Source organism: Erythranthe guttata, chromosome 4, assembly GCF_056151865.1.
Source record: "Erythranthe guttata isolate IM_541 chromosome 4, IM_541, whole genome shotgun sequence".
Classification (NCBI taxonomy): domain Eukaryota; kingdom Viridiplantae; phylum Streptophyta; class Magnoliopsida; order Lamiales; family Phrymaceae; genus Erythranthe; species Erythranthe guttata.
The window spans coordinates 19,812,575-19,835,959 of record NC_142536.1 but is presented as its reverse complement, the minus strand read 5'-3'; the positions used below and the strand labels follow the sequence as shown (position 1 = coordinate 19,835,959).

The 23,385-nt window shown below is 35.0% G+C and overlaps 7 protein-coding genes across 7 annotated transcripts; 2 read left to right on the top strand and 5 right to left on the bottom strand.

Annotated features, from left to right (window-relative positions):
* Window positions 1-1,847: 1,847 nt before the first annotated feature.
* Window positions 1,848-9,881, top strand: LOC105967883 (5'-3' exoribonuclease 3). Its single transcript, XM_088817304.1, has 25 exons — window positions 1,848-2,135; window positions 2,349-2,454; window positions 2,584-2,660; window positions 2,774-2,965; window positions 3,056-3,175; window positions 3,286-3,348; window positions 3,466-3,564; window positions 3,869-3,970; window positions 4,062-4,229; window positions 4,317-4,394; window positions 4,486-4,635; window positions 4,728-4,808; window positions 4,912-4,950; window positions 5,030-5,125; window positions 5,225-5,320; window positions 5,439-5,509; window positions 5,611-5,739; window positions 5,841-5,917; window positions 6,014-6,054; window positions 6,141-6,215; window positions 6,329-6,465; window positions 6,561-6,650; window positions 6,749-6,830; window positions 6,944-7,008; window positions 7,119-9,881. Exons 1-25 carry the CDS (start codon window positions 1,956-1,958, stop codon window positions 7,507-7,509), a joined length of 2,805 nt encoding a protein of 934 aa, XP_088673430.1. The 5' UTR covers window positions 1,848-1,955; the 3' UTR covers window positions 7,510-9,881.
* Window positions 7,748-9,231, bottom strand: LOC105969963 (putative aspartyl protease At4g16563). Its single transcript, XM_088817305.1, has one exon. It carries the CDS (start codon window positions 9,229-9,231, stop codon window positions 7,846-7,848), a length of 1,386 nt encoding a protein of 461 aa, XP_088673431.1. The 3' UTR covers window positions 7,748-7,845.
* Window positions 9,882-11,509: 1,628 nt separating the features above from the next.
* LOC105967884 (F-box/LRR-repeat protein At3g26922) lies at window positions 11,510-13,335 on the bottom strand. Its single transcript, XM_088817323.1, has 3 exons — window positions 13,217-13,335; window positions 11,988-13,022; window positions 11,510-11,882 (listed from the first exon to the last, which is right to left on the bottom strand). The coding sequence occupies exons 1-3, from the start codon at window positions 13,286-13,288 to the stop codon at window positions 11,601-11,603; spliced, it is 1,389 nt and encodes a 462-aa protein (XP_088673449.1). The 5' UTR covers window positions 13,289-13,335; the 3' UTR covers window positions 11,510-11,600.
* Window positions 13,336-14,275: 940 nt separating this feature from the next.
* On the bottom strand, window positions 14,276-16,838 carry LOC105970176 (uncharacterized). The gene is made up of 5 exons (XM_088817324.1): window positions 16,708-16,838; window positions 16,035-16,236; window positions 15,775-15,897; window positions 14,978-15,196; window positions 14,276-14,872 (listed from the first exon to the last, which is right to left on the bottom strand). Exons 2-5 carry the CDS (start codon window positions 16,194-16,196, stop codon window positions 14,447-14,449), a joined length of 930 nt encoding a protein of 309 aa, XP_088673450.1. The 5' UTR covers window positions 16,197-16,236; window positions 16,708-16,838; the 3' UTR covers window positions 14,276-14,446.
* Window positions 16,839-17,326: 488 nt separating this feature from the next.
* LOC105969947 (uncharacterized) lies at window positions 17,327-19,183 on the bottom strand. Its single transcript, XM_088817325.1, has 4 exons — window positions 18,802-19,183; window positions 18,563-18,685; window positions 17,912-18,130; window positions 17,327-17,829 (listed from the first exon to the last, which is right to left on the bottom strand). Exons 1-4 carry the CDS (start codon window positions 18,961-18,963, stop codon window positions 17,431-17,433), a joined length of 903 nt encoding a protein of 300 aa, XP_088673451.1. The 5' UTR covers window positions 18,964-19,183; the 3' UTR covers window positions 17,327-17,430.
* A 583-nt stretch (window positions 19,184-19,766) lies between these two features.
* On the top strand, window positions 19,767-20,695 carry LOC105970172 (aspartyl/glutamyl-tRNA (Asn/Gln) amidotransferase subunit B). Its single transcript, XM_088817326.1, has 3 exons — window positions 19,767-19,857; window positions 19,892-19,904; window positions 20,334-20,695. Exons 1-3 carry the CDS (start codon window positions 19,778-19,780, stop codon window positions 20,577-20,579), a joined length of 339 nt encoding a protein of 112 aa, XP_088673452.1. The 5' UTR covers window positions 19,767-19,777; the 3' UTR covers window positions 20,580-20,695.
* On the bottom strand, window positions 20,644-22,062 carry LOC105970171 (FAM210B-like protein). Its single transcript, XM_012994970.2, has 3 exons — window positions 21,758-22,062; window positions 21,070-21,258; window positions 20,644-20,961 (listed from the first exon to the last, which is right to left on the bottom strand). Exons 1-3 carry the CDS (start codon window positions 21,965-21,967, stop codon window positions 20,803-20,805), a joined length of 558 nt encoding a protein of 185 aa, XP_012850424.2. The 5' UTR covers window positions 21,968-22,062; the 3' UTR covers window positions 20,644-20,802.
* Window positions 22,063-23,385: the final 1,323 nt, after the last annotated feature.

The window sequence follows — 23,385 nt, the reverse complement described above, 5'->3', positions numbered from 1 at the left end:
CGCAAATCATATTGATTTCGGTAACTAAAATTTTCTCTCTCGTAATGAGTTTAGTAGCAAATAAGAACATGCAAGTGTGAGCAAATTATGTATGAATTGAACTTAATAATGAAACAAAAACGATCACTAGTGGAGTCAGAATTTTAAGTCAGAAGGACTGAATGCAGTAAAAGAATTTTAAGAATGCTATTGTACACCGAAATTTTTGAAATATCTTATACAATTAATAGCTAAGGCGAATTTGGGTCACGGCTTCTGTGGCGGCGCGAGTTGAGGCTTCTGTTATCATGCGTTGGAGCGCATCCTCGGTTTTTTGAACTGTTCGGGGAGCAGGGAGTGGCGGATCGACGAGTGGTGGGTCTCGAGGGGGATCACCTAAACCTCGCGAGGCGGATCCGGAACACGTGGAGGAGTGGCAAGCTAGAGCATCCGCGGGTTGGGAGGTTATTAACAGTCATTTTCTCTCCGAGCGGATGCCTCAAGAGGATCTTGCTGGCTACGTGATCTGGTTTGCATCGTTCCCACAGACGGCGCCAAAATGATGATGCTAATTTCTTAGATCACCTGGGGTAGTGTATAAAACGAACTGAGAGAGCAAAGCAAATTAGTAGCTTGACAACTTGATGATTCTGAGGTCCCTGCGAAATGAGCACACGTGAATTAAGATGGGAGTTGATCCGGGGGAAACCCTTCCGACGCTCAAGTCAGATGTACGGATCGTGGAAATGGTAGAGAGAATAAAATTCTAGCTTGCTTGTGAATATCAGAACGTACCTTAACAAATGAGTGAAAACCTCTATTTATATATCGTTGAATGTGTTGGGTTTACTTAATTGGGCCCAAGTCTCAATTTGAAGGTGACTGGACTTTTGATAATGGGCCCAATTATTAGACAAATTAAGGGGCCTATTGGATCGGCCCAATTAGGTATATCAGTATTGTACACTGAAATTTTAAAAATCTCTTATACAATTAATAGCTATTTAGTTGATTGTATTTCCATGTTACTTAATTGTTGAGTTTGACAATGATTAATGTTGGGAGGTTACATACTCAATAAAAACAAATTTAATATTTGTCTATATGTTATATAGATACCTAAATATTTTGAGGTTGACAGATGTCTGATAAATTAATTATCAAATACCCTTATTAATTAAATATAATTAGTCCGCCTAAAAACGTGCTAAAATAAGCCCATCAAATTGGGTCCAAAAAGGTTTCTCCTAGCGGGCAAATGGGCCGGGCTGGGCCGGGCCTAGAACTTCCTTATCCAGTCAATGAAATTGGACCCAACAAGGATTATAAACTTTAATTTAATACTAAATTAAAGCTGAAGAGAAAAGAATATTGTAGATATAAATTACTACGTAAAATATCAGCGATTATAGGATAAATTACAACCGCACCCCTGAAATAAGATTTATTTACAAAAAAATCCCTTATTTTCCATACTTACTTACATCCCCTTTCTTGTAATATTAGATTTCTTAAGTTAACACCCTTTAACATGGGTGTGTATGTAAGAACTTTACAAAATGAAGGGGCTGAATGTAATTTTTAAAAAAGATAGATTTTTTCACTTATATCGCATAAAAGAACAGAGAAAAAAAGGATGAAGACGAAAAGACAACAGTACGTAATCATTGCAAACTCCCTCGAAACTCGCAGTAAAAATTATTTGGCGGTTAAAAATTCGATGTATCTCAGAAAAAAAAAAAAATCATTATTAAATATCAAAATCGTTTAAAATAAATAAATAAAAGAAAAGAAATGATTCTCAACCTTTTCATTTGCTTCCTCGATCCATGAAAAGCCATTTTACACACCTCCAAAAAAAATTTAACTGTGTATATGAACTGGGTTTAGTTTAGTTCTGAGTTTCTCTCTTCAGCTTTGATTCCGACAAAGGCGGAAGAGTAAAAAGTGTGAAAGAAAAAAAATATATATATAAAATGGGTGTGCCTTCGTTTTACCGGTGGTTGGTAGAAAAATATCCAAAAATAGTAAACGACGCCGTATTGGAGGAGATGAATGTTGAGTGTAGTACGAAGAACCCTAACGGAACGGAGTTTGACAATTTATATCTCGACATGAACGGAATTATCCACCCTTGTTTTCACCCTGAAGATGATGTAATTAATCTCTTAATTACCCTTCCTTAATTATTTTTTATGTTTCTATATTGTTAACTACTGTGCATGTATGTTCATGTTTATGTATACGTAAATTTCTAGTGATATATATGCTCTTATTTTTCCTTTAATTATATTTTCATTTTAATTAATCTAAATTTGCTCCAGGTTTCTAATTTTTCTAATTTTAATTTTCGAATTTTTGATGTTCAGGTTTCTACTCCAACAACGTTTGAAGAAGTATTTAATAAAATATATGAATATATAGATCGACTTTTCAACATAGTCAGACCAAGAAAATTGCTGTTCTTGGCCATAGGTATATATGATGTGTTTCTCTCTCTAGCTTCATCTTCTCTCTCTAGTTCTATTTCTTGATTTTGTTGTAGTAATAATTGTTGTAATGAAAAAAAATAAAAATACATATATAATTTGTCATGAATTCCAGATGGTGTAGCTCCCCGTGCCAAAATGAATCAGCAACGGGCTAGGCGATTCCGTACCGCCAAAGACACTCAATTCGCCGTAAAATTCAACTTCAATTTATATAATTACATAATTTTATTTTTATTTTTTATTACCTAAATTAATGTTGAATTTAATTTAATTTGCATTGTGATTTTAATTTTAATTTAAAGGAGGAAATGGAGGAGAAGTTTAGAAAACAGTTTGAAAAAGAAGGGAAAGCCGTTTTGCCTAAAGAAGAATCGCAGCTCTCCGATTCGAATGTTATTACACCTGGAACTGTATTCATGCACATTCTCTCAGACAAACTTCGAACCTACATTACTTGTCGAATGAGCGAAAATCCAGCTTGGACAAACATTAAGGTTTGTCTTAGGAATTATTTAATAATTTTGTTTTAATTCACGTAATTACACGAAATTTTCGACTTAATTTTTAATATATATAATTTGCAGGTAATTTTGTCGGATGATAATGTTCCTGGTGAGGGAGAACACAAAATAATGTCGTTCATTAGAGCTCAACGTTCGTCGCCTGGATATGATCCAAATACGAGACACTGTCTGTATGGACTGGTACTATAGATTGGGAATCCTAATTAATTGTTACTTTTTAAATTTATTTTTTTCCTCGATTACGTGATCTTAGTTTAGATGAAATTAATTTTAATTTTAATTTAATGCAGGATGCCGACTTGATTATGCTTGCATTGGCCACACATGAAATCCATTTTTCGATTCTCAGAGAGGTTTGCATACAGAATTTTCATTTACGGAAGCTTTGATATTTATTACAATACTTTATTTCCCGTGTTTCGCATAAAAAAAAAAGTAAATCATAATTATTAATGCCTCGTTTTCGTCAGGAGATCCTGGCTAAAAACTCTGGTTATGGATTGTCTATTGAATCGACGACACATAGAGCCGATACACATTCCTTAAAATCGAGGGGATGGTTTAAGGAGGTATATATTTTGGAAGTGTTCCTAAACACCTTTTCGTATATATAAGACAAGCGCCGATCGATGAATATGGCCTTTCTCCTACAGTTAAACCTCTATAAATTGAACCTATACAGTTGGTACTAGGGAAATTCTATTAATTTTGCGAATTATTAAACTATCGAGTTAATAATTTTACATGTTTTCACCGAGTTGGGACCGAGAGAAACTATTATTTAATCGAGTTTCTACTGTATATTCAAATATAATTTACGTACCATTTTCGACTATAATGTGTATTAATTCTCGATACTCTTTGAATTGATAGCATCCATGGCAGAACTCTAGCATTGAGGCGGGTATTGAATTAGAGAAATCGGAAATGTGCAAGGAAGAACCTTGGATTGTTAACAAAAAGCAAAAATATCAGGTACGCGTTACATGTAATTTATATTATTAATTAACATACTTATATGTTGCAATTTTTATTTTATTTATTTTATTTTATTTTCTGTTTGCAGTTTCTTAATGTGTGGATACTGAGGGAGTATCTGGCTTTGGATATGAAAATTCCAACTTCCGACAAATTCGAATACGATCTCGAGAGAGTTATTGACGATTTCATCTTTATTTGTTTCTTTGCCGGGAATGATTTTCTTCCGCATATGCCTACGCTCGAAATCCATGAGGTTAGTGAATCCAACAAATTTATGCAATATATTATTCTGCCCGATTTTTAAAAATATTAAACAAAAATCTTTTAATTAACCATGCAGGGTGGCATAGACTTGCTAATGCATGTTTATAAGCAAGAGTTCGTAAATTTGGGAGGCTACTTAGTCGACATGCAGAGGGTAAATTCTATACATATACATCTACGTATATATATTGCAGTGATTTTAAATATCGTGTCGTTTTATTTAATTGTGAAATTTTTGTAATTAGGTACAAGACAAAAAAGGGGGCTACATAAAATTGAAAAGAGTCGAGGCGTTTATACTTGCTGTAGGTGCATTCGAGGAAAAAATCTTCAGCAAAAGAACTCATCTGAGGGAAGCGAAATTACGACGAATATTATCCGATCATCGAAATTCCGTTAGTTTGCTGTTTACTATTGATGATATATATTTTTTTAACGATGAATTTTTGATTAAGTAACTAAAAGCTGTAAATTATGTTTTATTCAGAAAGACCACGAGAAGAATCAACTTGATGATGGAACATCGTCAGATATCGTGTATTCTTACGACATAGCTAATGTTCATCGAGTATGGTTATATTTATACGTGTATTTTTTTTATACTGAATACTAATATTATTATAAATAATTAACTTTATATTTTGGTTTTGAATAACGGTTTATTTTAGCAGGAATCGGAGTTATCTGCTTCAGCTATAGATGTTGATAGGGTACGCGACTTCGTTCTGAATACTCGTTTTTCAATTATTGTATATTTGTATTATTTATTTAAATAAAATGTAATTTCAGGTTCAAAATAATACAAAAGAGCTGAAGAAGAAGCTGAAAGAATACATCAAAGATCAATCCGATTTGTTCAAAGATGGTTTTCTTGCAACAGATAAAGTTAGTTAACTTTTCATTTTGTCTGATTTTTTTATTTTATTTTATTTTTATTATATACCGTTTGATAATAAATGCACACGTGTCTTCTTTTGAATATAGGTGAAACTCGGCAGCCTTGGCTGGAAGGAAAGATATTATAGAGAAAAGTTTTGTGCTCAAACCCTAGAAGAAATCGAAGAAACCAGAAGAAATGTGGTTCGTTTAAATGTCGAAATAATTATTTTGCTTAACGTAATCAAAGATTAGTTTTTCGACAATTTTTTTAATATTGTGTCTGATTTATATCTTTCTTGTTATTAAATTCGAATACTAGGTTGCAAGATACGGCGAAGGGTTATGTTGGGTTTTGCTATACTACTATTCGGGAGTTCCATCATGGACGTGGTGTATATATATATATATATATATATATATATATATATATATATATATAGCTTTTCTTGCATGTTTTTAAAACATTCGATGCGTTGTTTTTTTTATCATAGGTTTTATCCATATCACTATGGTCCGTTTGCATCTGATTTGAAAGGACTAACACAAATAAATTTAAAGTTTCAAAAAGGTTTGCCTTTCAAACCCTTTGATCAACTGATGGGCGTACTTCCTCCGAGGAGGTAAATTTTATCGATTAATAATCGATTTTCTTTTTTTCATTTTGCTTTCGGAAAATAATTTAATCCTTATGTATTTCGAATGCATCTATATATCTCAACAGTGCTCATGCATTGCCGATTTCATATAAGGAACTCATGGTCGATGAAAATTCCAATATTTTCGACTTTTATCCAATCGGTAATTCATTTTCAAGATTGATTTTTTTTAATAATATTTTTTGGATTATTGGATGCATAAATAATTTAATTATCACTAACTTCTCCGAATACGCAGAATTCGAGACAGACACCGATGGGAAGAGGTTCCTGTGGCAGGTAATAAAAATAAATACATTTAGAACTTCTAGATATTGCACATAATTAAATTATTTGCTTTATTTATTTTTATTTATTTATCGAAGGGTATAAGCAAGCTTCCTTTCATAGACGAAGGTCGTCTGCTTGTGGAAACTAGGAAACTCGAAAGTGAACTCAAGGTGCAAAATTGTAATTAGAACATTAATAAATATAATCATATGTTGCTTTTTTTTTTTGCAATTTCTGATTATGGATAATGATTAATTTATTCCATTTTTTTTTTGTGATAAAGGATTACGAGAAAGTGAGGAATTCGCAGACCCTTGATCGGTTGTTTGTGAGCATAAAGAGTCGAGAAGTTGTTTTGCCATGCGAAACCAGGGCAGCCTCGAAGAAAATTGAGGGCGCAATAATGATGGATAGTACAATGTAAGGATATTTTGTATTCATTTATTTTTTTTCATGCTAATAATATATAGATGGAATTAAATATTTTATTATATATTTGATTTAATAAATTTCAGGGAGGGAGTCAAAGGTAATATACACCTGATGCCCGAGGATCTAAGCGAAACAGATTACGGTAACAAGTCGGAATGTACCAGAAATATTATGTAAGCTAAAACAAAGATTTTATTGTAAATTAGTTATATGTTTCTTTTTTTATTCTCGTCTGTTCCTCGTCTTTAATATTTGTCTTTCGATGATCCAGGTCGATGTTCTACGAGTACGAGATACATCACGATTTTCATAACGTCCCTCGCCTTCTAGAAGGTGTCAATATTCCTGAAAGGGTAAGTGTTTTTTTTTTTTTTTGAATTATTATTATTATTATTATTATTTGACAGACGAAGCAATAAAAAACTGTCCTTATATAATGCATAAACTTTCGTCGAGCTTTTCGCAGACCGTATACGAAGAGGATATCGTAGAAACCATTCTATGGCACGAAATGCGTGGAAACGGTAACAGGTGCGTCAAATTTTATAAAACTCTTAAAATAACAACTTATACATAAATACTAAGACATTCATTTTTCTCAATTAAATGAAAATAATTGTGTGACATACATAATAATATAGGTATTGGAATAATCATAGACCAATAAAACCAGACCATAGATGGGAAAATTCGAGGCCCAAAAACCGTGTCCCCGCGATAACGTCTAAATTTGCTGGTCAAGGATTCAGTTTAGGCAGAGGCCAAATATCTCAGGACAAAAGAGGCAATCAAGGGCCCGGGCCCGTGTCAACGTATAGGCCCCCACAAGTGAGAAACAATTTCGGGCTGGGCCCGAGTGGTCGGACCTACGGTACGAGTGGAAATTGGAGGTTAAATAATCTGCAATCGAGGTCCGACTCTGTTGACAGCTGGCGAAAAGACTATGGACAGAGCTCCAGCGGTCCCCAGTATCCGAATACGGGCACCGGTCGTGGTCGAGGGAGAGGGTGGAATTCGACCAAGACTTCTTGAAAGTCTTGACATAGCCTATAACAAAGAAGCCCGGAAATTTTCGTTTTTTTTTTGTCGTAATTTTGCAATCTTTTTGAACAATGCAGCCTAAAATCGCAAGATAGCACTAAAGTTTTCATCTTGGTTTGTATTTTTGGATCTTAACTTGCTGTTTGTAAAATATATATGTAAATTATATATATTATATATTTTTTTGTGTGCCTTAATGAATATTTTCTGTTATTGAAAATTAAAAAAATTACAACCAAGAAATCAAATATATTTATCAACATTTTGCAGATGATAATAGCATTTAATAAATTAGTGTTCTTTTATCATTAAATCTAGTTCTTCATCTTACGAGCAATACTGCTGCCTGAATCCAAACCGTTCATTCCTAAGATCAAATTCCACATGAAGATTCTGCATCAAGAAATTACCCAGAATCACCGACGGCCCACCGACAAGCTCCGGCCCCAGCAAAGTATCATCGGTCACCGCCGTCAAACAAACAAACGACTTCCCACCGTCGCTCACAGCAATGAAGTAATTTTCCAGCGGCAGCGCCATCTCCGCGCCGCCCTTGAAATGGAGTTTTAGTTCAGGCATTTTCACAGTCACGTGGCCGGCAACGTCAAAGCACGGCCGCAGACCTGTAATCGCCTCCACATCCTCCGCCCTTGTATAATCTTTCACCTGGTCGGAAAATGCATCCGCCACCAGATCAAACACCGCCTGATTCATGTAAGTAAACGTCGTCCCTGAATCGACGATGGTCCCGCCGTCGCCATTAGAATCCGGCGACAAATCCTTGTGCAAAATCTCAACTTTCTTCCCTCCGACCGTGATTTTCCTCAGACCGACGTAGTAGTAATCCGACAAGGCGCTGTTTTCCGACCCCACCGGATTCTTCAGCATCGGCGTGTAGCTGAAATTCTCCGTCTTTGAACCGGAATCCGATTCTGCATCCATCAACAAGAAGCTGCTTTTTTCAGTGTTATCGAATTTGTGCGAAATCAAGCAGTAAGAGAATTTCTTGAGCCCTAATTGGCTCGGCAACGACGAGTTTCCCCGACCGAACCCCGCGACACCCGCGGGCTGATTCGACGAGAAAACGGAGCAGCCCACGAGAAAATCTTCGATTTTCTCGTGGGGCATTGTCAGAGTTTCCGCCATAGCTATCCCACCGGTGGAGCCTAATCCGTAGAGAATTATATACGGAGGACAAATTTGCGTGCAGTTTGTTTTAGTCGACTGACAATCTTGACAACTCGAGTTTGGATCGAATGATTTGTGAACCCAACCGCATTTGGGGTTAGCGCACCCGACAACTTTCGCCGATGATGATTGCTTAGGTATAAAAGACGAAATGCTTTTCGTCGAAACGGAGCTGCAGTTTCTGCAGAGGTATCTTTTGGTACAAGGAAACCAAGAAAAGCTGCTGCCGGTGTCCATAACGAAGGGTATGATTTGCGGTGGTGTACCGAAGCCAAGCGAAATCGAGTAAGCTCCACTGAATGGGGATAAAGGGGTGGTGGAGGTAGGGGCATTTTGGGGATTCTTGATATGTTGGGCTCTTGCTATCGAAGTTGTAGCCAAGTGCGTGAGCCTCTTGTATGGATCCGGATGCCGGATCGTGTCGAAAATCGAGATGGTGAGAGATGAACTTGACGATATCGAAGGTGAGAATGCGTATACGAGGAGAATCGACACAATGTACGACAATGAGGCGAAAAAATTCATTTTTTTTTTCTTTTTTGGACGAGACGATTACGAACAAAGATGAGTTCGTCGATTAAGAAGTTGGGGAAGACGATTATTATACACATGTTGCCATATTTGTTTGTACCTAAGTTAGCAAACAAGTATCGCTATTGGGCATGTGATTAAGGGAGATGAAAGAGAGGCAAAAGAAATGGGAATAGTGTGAAAATGATTAAGTTAAAAAAAGAAAAAAAAAAGAGTGGGGCCTTATTTGAAACAACTTTGGGAAAGATAGATCTAGCATTCAATTACAACGGTTAGTTGGCGCTAGCCGTTTCTAATCCTAAATCGGGAAGATATGTATATTGAATTTTGATTGTCGTCGGATCTATGCTACACCGGGTGAAGTTTACAGCGGGATCTGTCGATCGTCATTTCATCGACACACACACACCGACGTGTGTGTGTGTGTTAATGAATACAGTTTGGATGTCGTCAAATATATGTTACACCGGATTTGTCGATCGCCATTTCATCGACACACACACACCCGTGTGTGTGTTTTTGTGTACAGTGTACTGATTTGTCTTGCTGCAGAAAAAAGCTTCGACCATGTACCAAGAATATCTTCTTTAATTCATCAAGAAGCTAAGAATCATAAAGAGTGATCTCTCTTTATGGCCTTTTTTAAGACACTGGTTAGTGATTAGTGATTAGTGAGGGTAATCTTAATTAAGACAAATTTGGAGAATAATTAATTACTAGTAAACATGATTCAACTGTTGTCATGGTCACTAGTTTGACTCTGTCATTTCATTTAAAGCAGTCAAAAAAAGGGTTCCAGCTACCTCTTATCTATGCTTTTAAATATTTACGGAAAATGCCACATGTCGGGTAAAGTCAAATTACCAAAAAATCATTTTTTTTGGATAATTATAACCAACCCTGAACTATCAATTTTCTTACACATACATTTTTATAGTGTTAAATTCAACATAATTTTTTAGATTTTCATAAATGTTCTCTATTTAGTACTTGTTTTGTGTAAAAATACAGTTTCTGATTTACCACAATCTGATGTTTATAAAACAAGAAACACATTTTATGATCATCTTGTTTCAATATTTTGGTGTTAGAAGAAGGTAAAAACGAGTACAAACTGGAGAATACTCCACATAATTCACAAGATTCCACTAAATTTGATACCGCAAGGATGAACGTGAAAAAAAATTCAGAGTTAACAGGTGCTTATAATTACCCAAACAAAGATAGGTTTTTCGTAATTCTACTTTACATCAAAGGTTGCCTTAATTTACTCAAATAATATTTATGTATTTTGGTTGAAAAGGAACATATGTAGCTCTCAAAATTTGTTGTACACATATGGTTTTCACAAAAGTAAAGCGTGTGATTCATTGCAAGTATTTTTCGAGCTCAAATAAATTTATTTTATTATTTATATTGGTATTAAAATATTTCAATTGGTCCAACTAATTGACCAGTAACCTATTAATTAATAATTCAATTTGCAAAGAACATGGTCATTAATTATGCATCCTGGCTCTTTTTCTGATCGCCAGGTGTCACTTGATTACTCGATCATCTTTAGTGACCTCATCTTAAATTATAATAAATAAATAATAAATCGATAAAATGGTCAATTAATAAAAAAGCCAATGAATAAGTAACATGTTAACGGGCTACTTAATAGAGTTGGGCTTGAAATTGTTTGGTCAATTTATAATTCAAGGCCCGTTTACTCTCATATATGATATATTCTATTGGGTCAATTTTATATTTTTAAAATTAAATTTTAATTTAACATATTCTACATTTTTAGTTATTTATCCGATTAGTGCATTTTAGACTTTAGCTAAATAGTTTTTTTTTTTTTCCTTAATAGATATTTAGACTTTAGTATATTGCTATGCATGAAGAACTTTAACAATTGACGTATGAATTTATTAAATAATAAAATACTTGAGATTAAAGTTTATTATTTTATAATAAACACTATTTTCATGAAATAGGTTATTAGTTTATTAGTTTTTTAATCTATTTATCGAGCCTTTAAAGAGTAAACTTCAAAACTTCAATTGTGTTGGGATTTCAGGAATTTGATTGGATTTCTTATTGGCTAAACTTCGTAAAGTATACACTGTTATATCGAACGCATCTGTTTCTACGAGTGATCGATTTTTTTTTTTTTTTAATATTTTTTTTTATGTAGACAGGTACATATTGCTGCATATAGTTACTTTAATGTATAATGTGTTTATTGTAATTTACGTAATATGCTAATCATGTCGAAAAGTTATCGAAAAGAACTGCTGTTGTATATGTAAACTTGTTTGCACCAATTAAGGTTATATAACATAAATTTGATGGTCTTGGATTAATTTAAATATTTAGACAACAACAAAATTAACCGAATCTTGTAGCATTGGTTGAAATTCTTTCCGCACACGAGCTATCGTCCTTTCTCGGCCTGTGTAGCTTTTGTCGGGGCTAATTTCCACGATAAGCTCTTCAAGTGCCGTAGCTTTTCCAACAACGAGCACCCCGAGTTCGACTTCGTTCGGAGACGCTTCGAGTCCCGACAGTTTCACCGTCTTCGGATGATCATCATTCGAGGCCTTGTTCACCACCTTCATATGATAATATCGTTCGTGAAAGCTTGTTGCCGTAAACTGCAAAATTATAACAATATATTAATATACATATATATGAATATAATCGATTCCAGTTGATCAATTTTTGGATAATATATAAAATATTTAGGATATATAAATTACCTTAATCTCGAGTCTCTGCAACCACGGACACGCGTCGATGAAACGAACGAGTTCCTGGAAGTCAATAGTTTTCCTGAACAGATGACATTCCAACTCCACATGTTTAACCTTCGCCAATTGCTCACTAATTATATTGCCGCGCGAGAGGATTTCAGTTCCGATCTCGACACAATTAGTGTCCAACTCAACAAGCCTCGGCACATTTTCTATCACGAGGAGACAATAATGCGGAAATTCATCAAACCTCATAGATTCGAGGTTCGTCATGTCTCTAATCTCCATGGTTTTGATACTCCAACACGTACTTATGCTCAAGTGCTTCAACTTTGGCGCCAAATCGCCAGATATACGCACGTCGCTTAATGCATCGTTACGCGAAATCGAGAGGCGCTCGAGAGCGACGGAATTCGAAAGCAGTAGCCTCAATCCCTCGTCGTCGAAATCAACGCCTTGTAGAGATAATTCTTTTAGGGATTCGAAGGCCGGTAAGTTTCTTTCAAAAATACAAGGAGGAATGGGAAAACGAGCCGATGCGTGAACGGAATTTAAGTGTAGGTGGACGGTTCGGACAAATTTTTTGGAAAACGTAAAATCGAGCCATCTCTCGATTGGCCACGTCTCGTCGTCCGACCATGTGTTTATCTGGAACCAAGGTAAGTAGAGTCGAATTTCTTCTAGAGCCGCACCTCCCTTGAGTGAATCCAATGTGCGATCGATTATGCTAGCGCAATTTCTTACGACCTCCTCCTCGAATACTCGATCATCACCTTTTTTGTTGCGGCCACGCTCCTCTTCTTGATCTTTAAATGCTTGTAGTTGTTTGGAGGTTGGAGAAAAATCGAGGCGGGTGATGTACTTGTGGAGCCCACGCCAACGTGTGGATAGGACGCTCGTGCACACAGCTTCGGCCACCGTCAGCCGTGAGATTATAGATACGAGAATATCGTCCGGCAGCTGACTGATCTTGTCCACCCCATCATCATCATTATCAATATTATTAATAATGTTACAATTACTTCCTGCTACTATTTTTTCCTGGAGAAACAAATTAAACATATATATATGAGTTATACATATATATACATAATAAAAAAAAAATTGAGGATATAATACCGATTAGAAAATAAATAGGATGTTGAAGATGCTACGTACGAACTATAACATGCTCCGATGCAATGAAAAATATAACAAAAAAAAATATAAACAAGAGAGATTTAATTAATAATTACCTTAAGTAGATTTTTATCTTTATTAATCTTCATGTAATTTCTCTTCCTTCTCGTCGATCTACTGTTCGTCATCTCTAATTAATTTATCAAACCAAGCAAAATACAGAGCCTTTTTCAATCTGTAGTATGGATATTTATAATATATACAATGACATATACATATATATAGAGAGAGATAGATACAAGGTAGGTTTCATATAATCTAAACAGAATCACATTAGAACTAGGTTTTATGTATATTTTACCATAAATAATAATATAATAAAGACAAATTTGCTGCGTAATTAGGATACGCATCTATTTTCCTAATAATAATTAATAAGGTAAATTCGAATATTAAATTATATTATATTACATAACATATAATTAAAAGATATGCCTTTTTGGGGTAATTTAATTAATATTAATTTAATTAGATAAAGTGCCTTTTTGGTTGAACCACTACGATGTAAGTGTTTTCTTTTGATTGAGAAGGTGCTTTTCTGTGTAGAGAAGTTTTGTGTGCGATTGCGTATTTGTTTGTATTATATACACATCTCTTTTCATTTCATGTATGTATATGTGTTGCCTTGTGTGTGTATGTATGTATGTATATGTGTTTTTGTGTATCACGAAACCATTAACATTGTTCTGGTTTACTGTTTTTGTGATTTGTGAATAGATGCCTCTGTTTATGTTATTGTACATTCAAGATGCATAATGCAGTTTTTCGTGTTTTTCTGTGTTTTGAATAGAAGAGTAATGCGTTCCGATTTTTCGTTTGCTGACTACTGTTATTTTCATTTTAGGTTGCTATCTCGGCTGAGGTAACCTCGAAGAAGGTATGCCGGATGATAATGGAATTGGCTTACGATGGAAGGAAGAATTGCTACACTGCAGGGCCAGCAAATTTTGGAGTTCACGATAAAACGTCGAGAGCTGACCGTGATGCCAGCTGGCGGAAAACTACCTAGACAACTCCGCATGCAAATGAATCTTTTTTTTCTTCGAACAATGCTTGGTTAAATATTTATAATTCAGTGATATTGCTTTTTTAATTTGTTTTCTTGACATTTAAACTGAAACTGAAATTTTAATTATGTATTTTAATGAAAGAAATAAAATATTCGGGTCAATGATCTTAATGTAAGACATCTTTTTGCCTTGCTTAATAAAACCTGTCCTAGTAGAAACTCCCCCAACATTGATTCGTAAAAGAAATAATATCATCGGCCTAGTAGAACCTCTCGTTCATACTTTTGATTTCTTTCGTGCCAAAAATCGTTCCTTTGCTGCAGCCACTGCATCCTCACTTCTTTTATGATGGTCCTTTGCTTCAACCACTGCATCGTTGCTCTTTTTCTGATCGCCAGGTGTCACTTGATTACTAGCTGATGGCTCCTCTTTTGTGACCTTATCTTGTGGGTAAGTTTCAGACAAACGGTCAGATTTTTCCTTGGGAGGAATATTCTCGGGAACCTCGTCTCGATCCCACTTCACTGTTCTAGATGTTTCCGGACTAGCAACAGTTGGTGGTGGAGAGACTTGTTGTGGCGGCTGAGCCGCGACCTCCTCAGCCTGCTTTTCGGTTTTCGACGAGTCACCATCTCTAGCACCAAAAGCTACGTTCTTGCCCAGGTTGAAGTAGAAATCGGTTAGGTCCGTCTTCTTTGTGACCTATTAAATAAATAACAAAAAAAAATATTTAAAACTAAGAGGATATTTAAAATTTTAGATCGTATGGTCAACAGAAAAAAAAAGACCAAGGCAAGTTTAACTTACGTCGTCCTTTGCTTCTCTCATTTCACGGAGCCTCTCTTCCTCCATCCATTTGGCTTGCTCTGCAAGTTTCCTCTTGTAAGCACTAGTAACATACTTATCTTTATCTGAATAGAGATGTTCGTCTTTGCTTCTCTCTTTAGCAAGTTTCCTCTCGTAGCTTATTTCATGATCTCTTTCTCGCTGTTTCGCCTTGTCCATTAATGTTTGAATATATCTTGGCTGCAAACAAAACAAAAGTAAACAGTTGTCTGGTTACTTAACTCTCTACGACTAAGAATTACAATAAGATCAGAAAATCAAGGTAACGCGAGATAGATTTTAAATCGAACTCTCCATAACACCTCAGCTGCCCAATTTCTAAAACTAGAAAAACTCACTCTTCTTCATATGATCACATCCCAACTAAACGAATGAATTTACCGGAGTACACAAGACCGCCCAACGGACTATATAGCATAGTGCACGGATATGAAAACTAACATGGGAATCTTGCTCTTTATGATTTTACAAGGCCCGGGGGAATAAATTTGCAAATTACCCAATTCTGCAGCTTTGAAAAATCAAATCACTTCAAATTTAAACATTATCTTCGCATAAAAATTATTTAATTCAAGATGAATCTAAATCCAAACTAAACAATTTTCTGAAACAGTAGCAATTATCCCAAATGAATATTTTCAAGTAGCAGAAAGACATGAAAACTGAACAAATACGAGAATCATTCAATCAAGTTCATATGGAAGAAGCTAAAAAAAAAAATGTAATTTCCAATAAGTAGCAATAAATTCAAATAATACCTTTCTATCAACGCGCTCCTGCTGTGCAGGAAGAACTTGTTTCTCCTTCATCTTATCATATACTCCATCGTAATCGAACACCGACGGGTCTTCTTCAAGAGCCTTCTTATGCTGCTCTTCAATCTATATTAAGAATTCGAAACAAGTGAAAATAAGTACTTCTAAACAAAAATCCATCAAAAGCCACACAGAAAGAAACACAACATTAGATTATTGTTAGCTACTAGGCAAATTATTATCTAGAGAGAGAGAGGACTAACATCTTTGTGAGTTTTGTTTTTGTACGCCTGTCGCATAATGTCTCTCTCAACATTATCATCGTCATCTTCGTTGTTGAAGCCAAGTGGGGCGGGGATCGGGGGTTTGGTGGGCTGTTTCTTCTGCTGCGGTTGAACCCTAAGTTGCAAACCGTATTTCTTCATTTTCACCCCTTTTTATTTCGGCTCGTTAAATTTGGAAAACCTAAAAGAAACCAAATATCAGCATTCAGATAAACTGAAGCATAATACTGCAACTATGTTGTATACCCTAGACAAACAAAGCACATAATCGAAAGCCTAGCGATTATCTAGAAATTGTGTAATTTTATCATATTAATGAAGAGAAAAAAAACAGAACTGAGATAATCTGACGGAATAGCTGAAAGTAGAACTAATCTACGAACCCTGATTAGGAATTGGGCAGTTCAATTATGGAGCCCTACCTAAGAATAATTTGAGATAACTAACCTAAAAATACAAATTTCAGTGATTACTAACCAATTGATTGATCTCGAATCACGGAAATTAATCAAAGCTTCAAACAAACAGCAGCTAAAACCAAATTGTCTGAACCAATTAAAACCTAAAACAAAACTAGAACAGCATATAAAGGGCAGAATAAAAACACACAAAATCTACCGTCGAAAAGGTAAAAAAAAAAAGGTATTTCTACCGTGTAATTGCCGGCGGGCGTAGCGAATTTGCTGATATCAACTGGATTGGCCGGATACTTGACACGAACCGAAGAGAGAGAAAACAGATAGAGAAAGGAGCCTTGCCCAGGTTAAAAGCAAATTGTATAATTATTTTTATACAGAATAATTTTTTTTTTATTTTTTTTGAGATTTTTTTTATTCGAGAATTACATTTTTTGCCTCTCCCATTTACCTTGATTCAACATTCGGTCCCCCAAGTTTGCAAAAATTAATTTAATCCCTCATGTTTCAACAATTTAACATTTTTTTTTTGTTAATTATTCGTTACTAGTAACGGGACCAAATATATATCCATCGCTCTCTTACCTAACTAATAATTGACGGAAAATGACAAAAAAAGTCAAATTGTTGAAATATGATTGACCGAATGTGTTTTAAGTGAACAAGGGAGACCAAATGTAGAATCGAAAACTGTAATTTTAATACATATAATAAATTAGTTAATGATATCTGTTTTAATGGGCCTTCTTTTGCGGCCCATAACTTGGCAAAATGGGCCCGTTCTGTATGTTGGTATGGAAGCCTCTTGTATTTTTATTTTATTTTTTTCAATGATTTTTATTTACACATCCGAAAAAAGAAAAATAAATAAATCGCTAATTCATATTTTAATTGTTAAATAAGCTTATAATCAAGTAAGTAATATACATAGAACATGGTCATTAATGACACCTATACAACTAGGCTAGGCTCTGTAGTTGGATCTCGTTTATAGTTTCGAGTTTCGATCTCTTTCGTACCAAATATCGTTCCGTTGCTGCAGCCACTGCATCCACACTTCTTTTATGGTGGTTCTTTGCTTCAACCACTGCATCCTCGCTCTTTTTCTGATCGCCAGGTGTCACCTGATTACTAGCTGATGGCTCGTCTTTTGTATTGGGAGGAATATTCTCAGGAATCTCGTCTCGATCCCACTTCACTGTTCTACATGTTTCCGGACTTGTAACGGTTGGTGATGCAGAGAATCGTGTTGGTGGCTGAGCCGCGACCTCCTCAGCCTGCTTTTCGGGTTTCTTCGATGAGTCAGCACCAAACGCTACGTTCTTGTAGAAATCCGTTAGGTCTGTCTTCTTGGTGACCTATTAAATAAATAACAAAAATTATTATCTAAAACTGAGAAGATAATTTAAAATTATAGATCATATTAGAGTTTTAACTTACATCATCCTTTGCTTCCCGCATATCACGGAGGCGCTCTTCCTCGATCCATTTGGCTTGCTCTGCAAGTTTCTTCTTGTAAGCACTAGTAAAATACTTATCTTTATCTACATAGAGATGTTCATCTTTGCTTCTCTCCTTAGAGAGCTTCCTCTCGTAGATTATTTCAGCATCCATTGCTCGTCTTTTCGACTTGTCGATTAATCCTTGAATGTATCTTGGCTGCAAACAACAAGTTTCTCTATTGATCAGAAAATTCTTCTGGCTGCAAACAACAAGTTTCTCTATTGATCAGAAAATTCTTCAAAACACGAGAAATTCTTATTCAAAAGGAAATTTAAAACCGAAAGCAAGAATAGTCAGTCACATGCCATGAAACTTACCAACAGAGCCAGTAAACAAAAAAGAAAAAAAATCGGAATGTTTCATCAAATAGAAAACAAATATCACCCACTAAAAAATCGGAATCACTTTCAAATTTAAACTTTTTTTTTCCATCAATTTTTGTTTTTACTTCGAGATGAACAAGTTCCTGAAACTTTATTCGAAGAAATTTTTGTCAAGTAGCAGAATTGCTCAATCGAGTTTATACGGAAGAAGCTGACGAAAATATGAATGTAATTTCTAATAAGTAGCAATAAATTCAAATAATACCTGTCTATCGACGCGTTTCTGATTTGCAAGAACAAGTTGCTTCTCCTTCATCTGATCATATACTCCATCGAAATCGAACGACAAAGGGTCTTGTTCAAGAGCCTTCTTCTGCTGCTCTTCAGTCTATATTAACAATCAGAAACAAGAAAAAAATAAGTACTTTTTTTAAAGTATCCATCAAAAGACACACAGAAAAAAACACAAAATTACACAAATAATTATCTAGAGAGAGGACTAACATCTTTGCGAGTTTTGTTTCTGTACGCCTGCTGCATAATATCTCTTTCAACATAATCATATTCTTCTTCGTAGTTGAAGCCGAGTGGGGCCGGAATTGGGGGTTTGGTGCGCTGTTTTTTCTGCTGCGGTTGAACCCTAAGCTGCAACCCGTATCTCTTCATCTTTCTCTCTCTTTAATGTCGACTGGTGAAATTTGCAAACCTCGATTTACCAGAATTATCTATGACAAAAAATCACTCATATAAATTTGAAAAAAATTATATAAGAAAAAAAAAATTATATAAGTCGGTTAATATAAGGGAGAAAGTAAAATTTCACATATGGTAATTTAGGTTTCAATTATGGAATTGGGGAAGAATTAGGATAAAGCCAAACGACGACGTTTTTTTAGAGCTAAGAGATTTGGGTATTGAAGCTGGGCCAGAAGCACATGGTCCGAATTTTAATTAAACAGTTCGGCCCATAAAGAAATTAGGGTAAATTACACACACCCCCCTGAGGTAAGCTTAAATAACTGTAAGGTCCCTGTGGTATCGATAATTACACTCAGCCCCCTGAAACGTAGTCAGAAACTCTAATGGGATAATGAATTGGATACGTTATTCCGATAGGGTTCTAACGGACTATTGGTTTCAGAAAGTGGTGGAGACAACAAAGAGCTATGGGTGATTTAAGAAATGTTCGGGAATGTTCGGGGAGCCATGTTACCCCATAGCTCTTTGTTGTCTTCACCACTTTCTGAAACCAATAGTCCGTTAGAACCCTATCGGAATAACGTATCCAATTCATTATCCCATTAGAGTTTCTGACTACGTTTCAGGGGGCTGAGTGTAATTATCGATACCACAGGGACCTTACAGTTATTTAAGCTTACCTCAGGGGGGTGTGTGTAATTTACCCAAGAAATTAATATAATATTTTAATTAGCGGAAATAATTTTTATTTCCTTTTTATTTTATTTCTTTTTGAGAATGTATGGCCCTCTTTCTTCCTCGAGCTAGAACAAAATCAAGAATCTTCCCACTCCTCAACTCTTCTCAAATTCTAATCCCGCTTCAGTCTTCTCGATCACGCCTTAAATCAAGTACTCGGAAATTTACAGGTGAGTTTATTTAACTTTTTCACCACAATTTTTTTTTTTTTTTTTTCCGAAACTGATGAACACGCGCATGAAATTGCTTCGCCGGCGCGCCGTTGAATTGATATAGAATTTGCGTCAATGCCAAATTTCCAGCGTTGTTGTTCAATCTTTGTGTGTAATGTAGTGTTTTCAAGTGTAATTGTGGGATTGGTGGTTTAGGACTTTTGTCGAACATATGGTGTGCTCTATTCGAGTGATTGTCTGTTTACATTTCTAAATTTGATGAAATAAAAAAAAATAAAAGGTTTTTTGGTTGAAATGATTAGCTCGATTTTACTAAGAGTTCTTGTACAATTTGTCAATAAAAATCCAATATTCTATGGAAAATTGAAATCTTCTCCAGTATTTTTCGCTAATCGTTTTTCATTCCTTATCTTTTGTTCTTTATAGGTTTTACGAATGGGAAATAAACCCGCGAAGCAACAGAAGAAGGAAGAGCTGATGCTGAAGATTGTGCCTCCTTTGGACCGTGCATACACTCGTTGGCTTGCTCGAGATTTGGAGAGAATTTACGGTTTTACCCCACGTAATCCACGTGCTATAAAACCCCCAGACCACTATATCGAATACATGCGTATGAACGGGTTGTTGGATCTGGACCTTAACGATCCTGACCTCGCACATTTGTTCAAGTAAAAAAACAATCGTTTATCCGTTTAGTTTTGATTGTATTAAGGTTGCGAGAGATTCAGTACAATACTTGATGAAATACATTTGTTAAAGTTTTATTCAATAATCCCTATTTAAAGTTATGAATATGTATACATATACATACATACTGCATTGGTACATGGCAATTTTTCTGCAACAAAATTAAAATTACACGACGGAATTCGGTTCCGACATAAACTGTGCCATTTCATTTCTCTTGATCGACTTTCTTGCCAATCCAACTAGCGACAACTGGCGTAAGAGCTACAGTTGGCGGAAACCTAATCGGAGAAGCTGCTTTGTGCGCGGCGTAAGCCAACGCAAAAGTCCCCACCTTTTCCCCTGTTTCGTTTGTAGAAATTCCGACCTGCAATTAAGACAACAACAAAAAAAAAACGATGAATACTCTTCTACCCAATCTTTGTTCTTGCATTTACGATGATGGTTTGTCGGGAAAAAAAAATAAAGATTGTACCTTTTGCAGCAATGCTGGTACATCGACTCCGGCGTTGATTAGAGCATAGCATAGCCCGAACGATATTAATGAGAGAGTAATCGAAGTGGCTAAATATGCTCCTCCGTATTTTGCTAGGAGTTCCTTTGCTTGGCTTCCTTTCGACTTTGTCTCGTTCGTTTCTCCATCCGTTTCTTTTGAGCTAAATATCTGCAATTTCGACAAATAGAACGAGGGGTTTTAATTTCGACACAAGATGCGGAAAAAACTGTCTCGAGATCAACTTCAACTGCAGCGAAAACTACAGCACCGACGAATTAAAAGTACTAATGTTTATGAATAAGCAATTACGAAGCGCGTTTACGTTATAGATTCTAAACCTTCCTTAACTGCATACTTTCTACATTACAAGAACACAAAAAAATCAGACACAAAAAAACATTTACAGAAGTATACAAATTACCAACCTTTTTGGTGAGGGAATTACATTCATAGGCTGATTCTTACATAAATGATATAATTCCAATAATACCCTTTTCCTAAAACAGAAGCATAAATCTCTAAATTCAAACCAAGCAAAGAAACCCCACTTAGCATAATTAAAAAATAAATAAATATATACATACATATATATATATATATATATATATATATATATATATATATATATATATATATATATATATATTATATATATATATATAATTACCTTCCAAAGGCCAGCTTCAAGGCCATATTTCTTGGTAATTTCTTCAGGGGAAGAAGAAGGGGTTTTGATTTCGTCTGTTTTCTCCTTGACAGATCTAACCCTCAACCTGCTGTAATTAGAATTTGACCTAGAAATTGAGCCGCGGAATCTGCTGACGTCACCACTTTGAAGAGAAGAACAAAAAAAGGGGATTTGCAGAAGTGTGGCCATTGCTTAGTTAGCAGCTGAAGAAGGCAAAACTGTTTGTTTTATCTCAACGATTGCAGTTTGTTTGTACGTTTTTTTCTAGTGGTTGGAGAAGATGGAAAATAAAAAAAGAAAAAAGAAAAAAGAAAAAGAGAAATCAAGGGCTGAAAAGGGTGACACGTGTCACTATTTCAGACCCCTTTTTTTATGCCTTTGTCGAATTTACGTTTACCCCCCTCATGATTTGTTCCTTCACTATTGGAACCTTCTAATAATTTTTTGGGTAAATTACAAACACCCCCCTTAGGTATGGTGAAATTACAAAAACACCCCTCTTGTTTGAATAATTACAACCACCCCCCTCAACTCATCAAATTTAGTGGAATCTTCGAGATTATATGGAATATTATCACTTTTGTACCCGTTTTATCACATTCAAACTCTACATTATGAAGCAAAATGATCATAATATGTGATTTTTAGCTTGTATATATCAGTTTGTGGTGCATCGGAAACTGTATTTTTTACACAAAAAGAGTACAAACTATATCACATTTCACGGAATCTAGATGACTATGTTGAATTTGGCACCATAAAGGTGGAGGTTTAAGAAAAAATCATAGTTGAGGGGGGTAGATGTAATTATCCAAACAAGAGGGGGGTTTTGTAATTTGACCATACCTCAGGGGGGTATTTGTAATTTACCCTAATTTTTTTAATTTTTTTTTTCCCACACTTTTGTAAAATTCTATCTGGGCTATGACCCATCTAATACAATTGGGTTTTGATTTAGTTGTTTTATGTGTAGGACTATGGGTAGGATCGGCAATTGAGTCGGGCCTATCCGAAGCCCGATGGCTCGGCCCGATTATTTGAGTCGAGCTGATTTTTTGGTGAATCGTTTTTGACCATTAGATGACTCTCGATTAATTTATGAGTCGAGTTTAAGTCTACTATGGCTAAACCCGAAAAAAAGGCCGTCCGATTAAGTTAATAATTAAATATGTAATATATTTATTATTTTAATAATATGGCTCAACATACAAGTTAAAACCATATTATTATTTTGCAAACAAAAAATCAACAATTGAAAAACTCTAACTCATGTAATAGAAAAGAGAAAATTAGGTTTTTTTAAAATAAAATTCAGATTGTAAAAAAATAGAACAATAGTATTTTTAATAAATTTTAATTTAGTTTCAACAACTCACATTTTTCAATCAACTCTCTAGTTCGAAGATCTTGCAACTTATATTTATAGTGATGCATAAATTTTAAAACCAACATTGCCTCATATACTAATTAATTTGCTAATTACAACAACGATTTTTTATTTTTATTTTTTTTTATATTTTCTTGCATAGTTTTATTAAAATCTTTTGCAATAATTAAGAAAAATGCTAGTTTGACTAGAAATCTCTTAGGCATGTAGTTGAATGAAA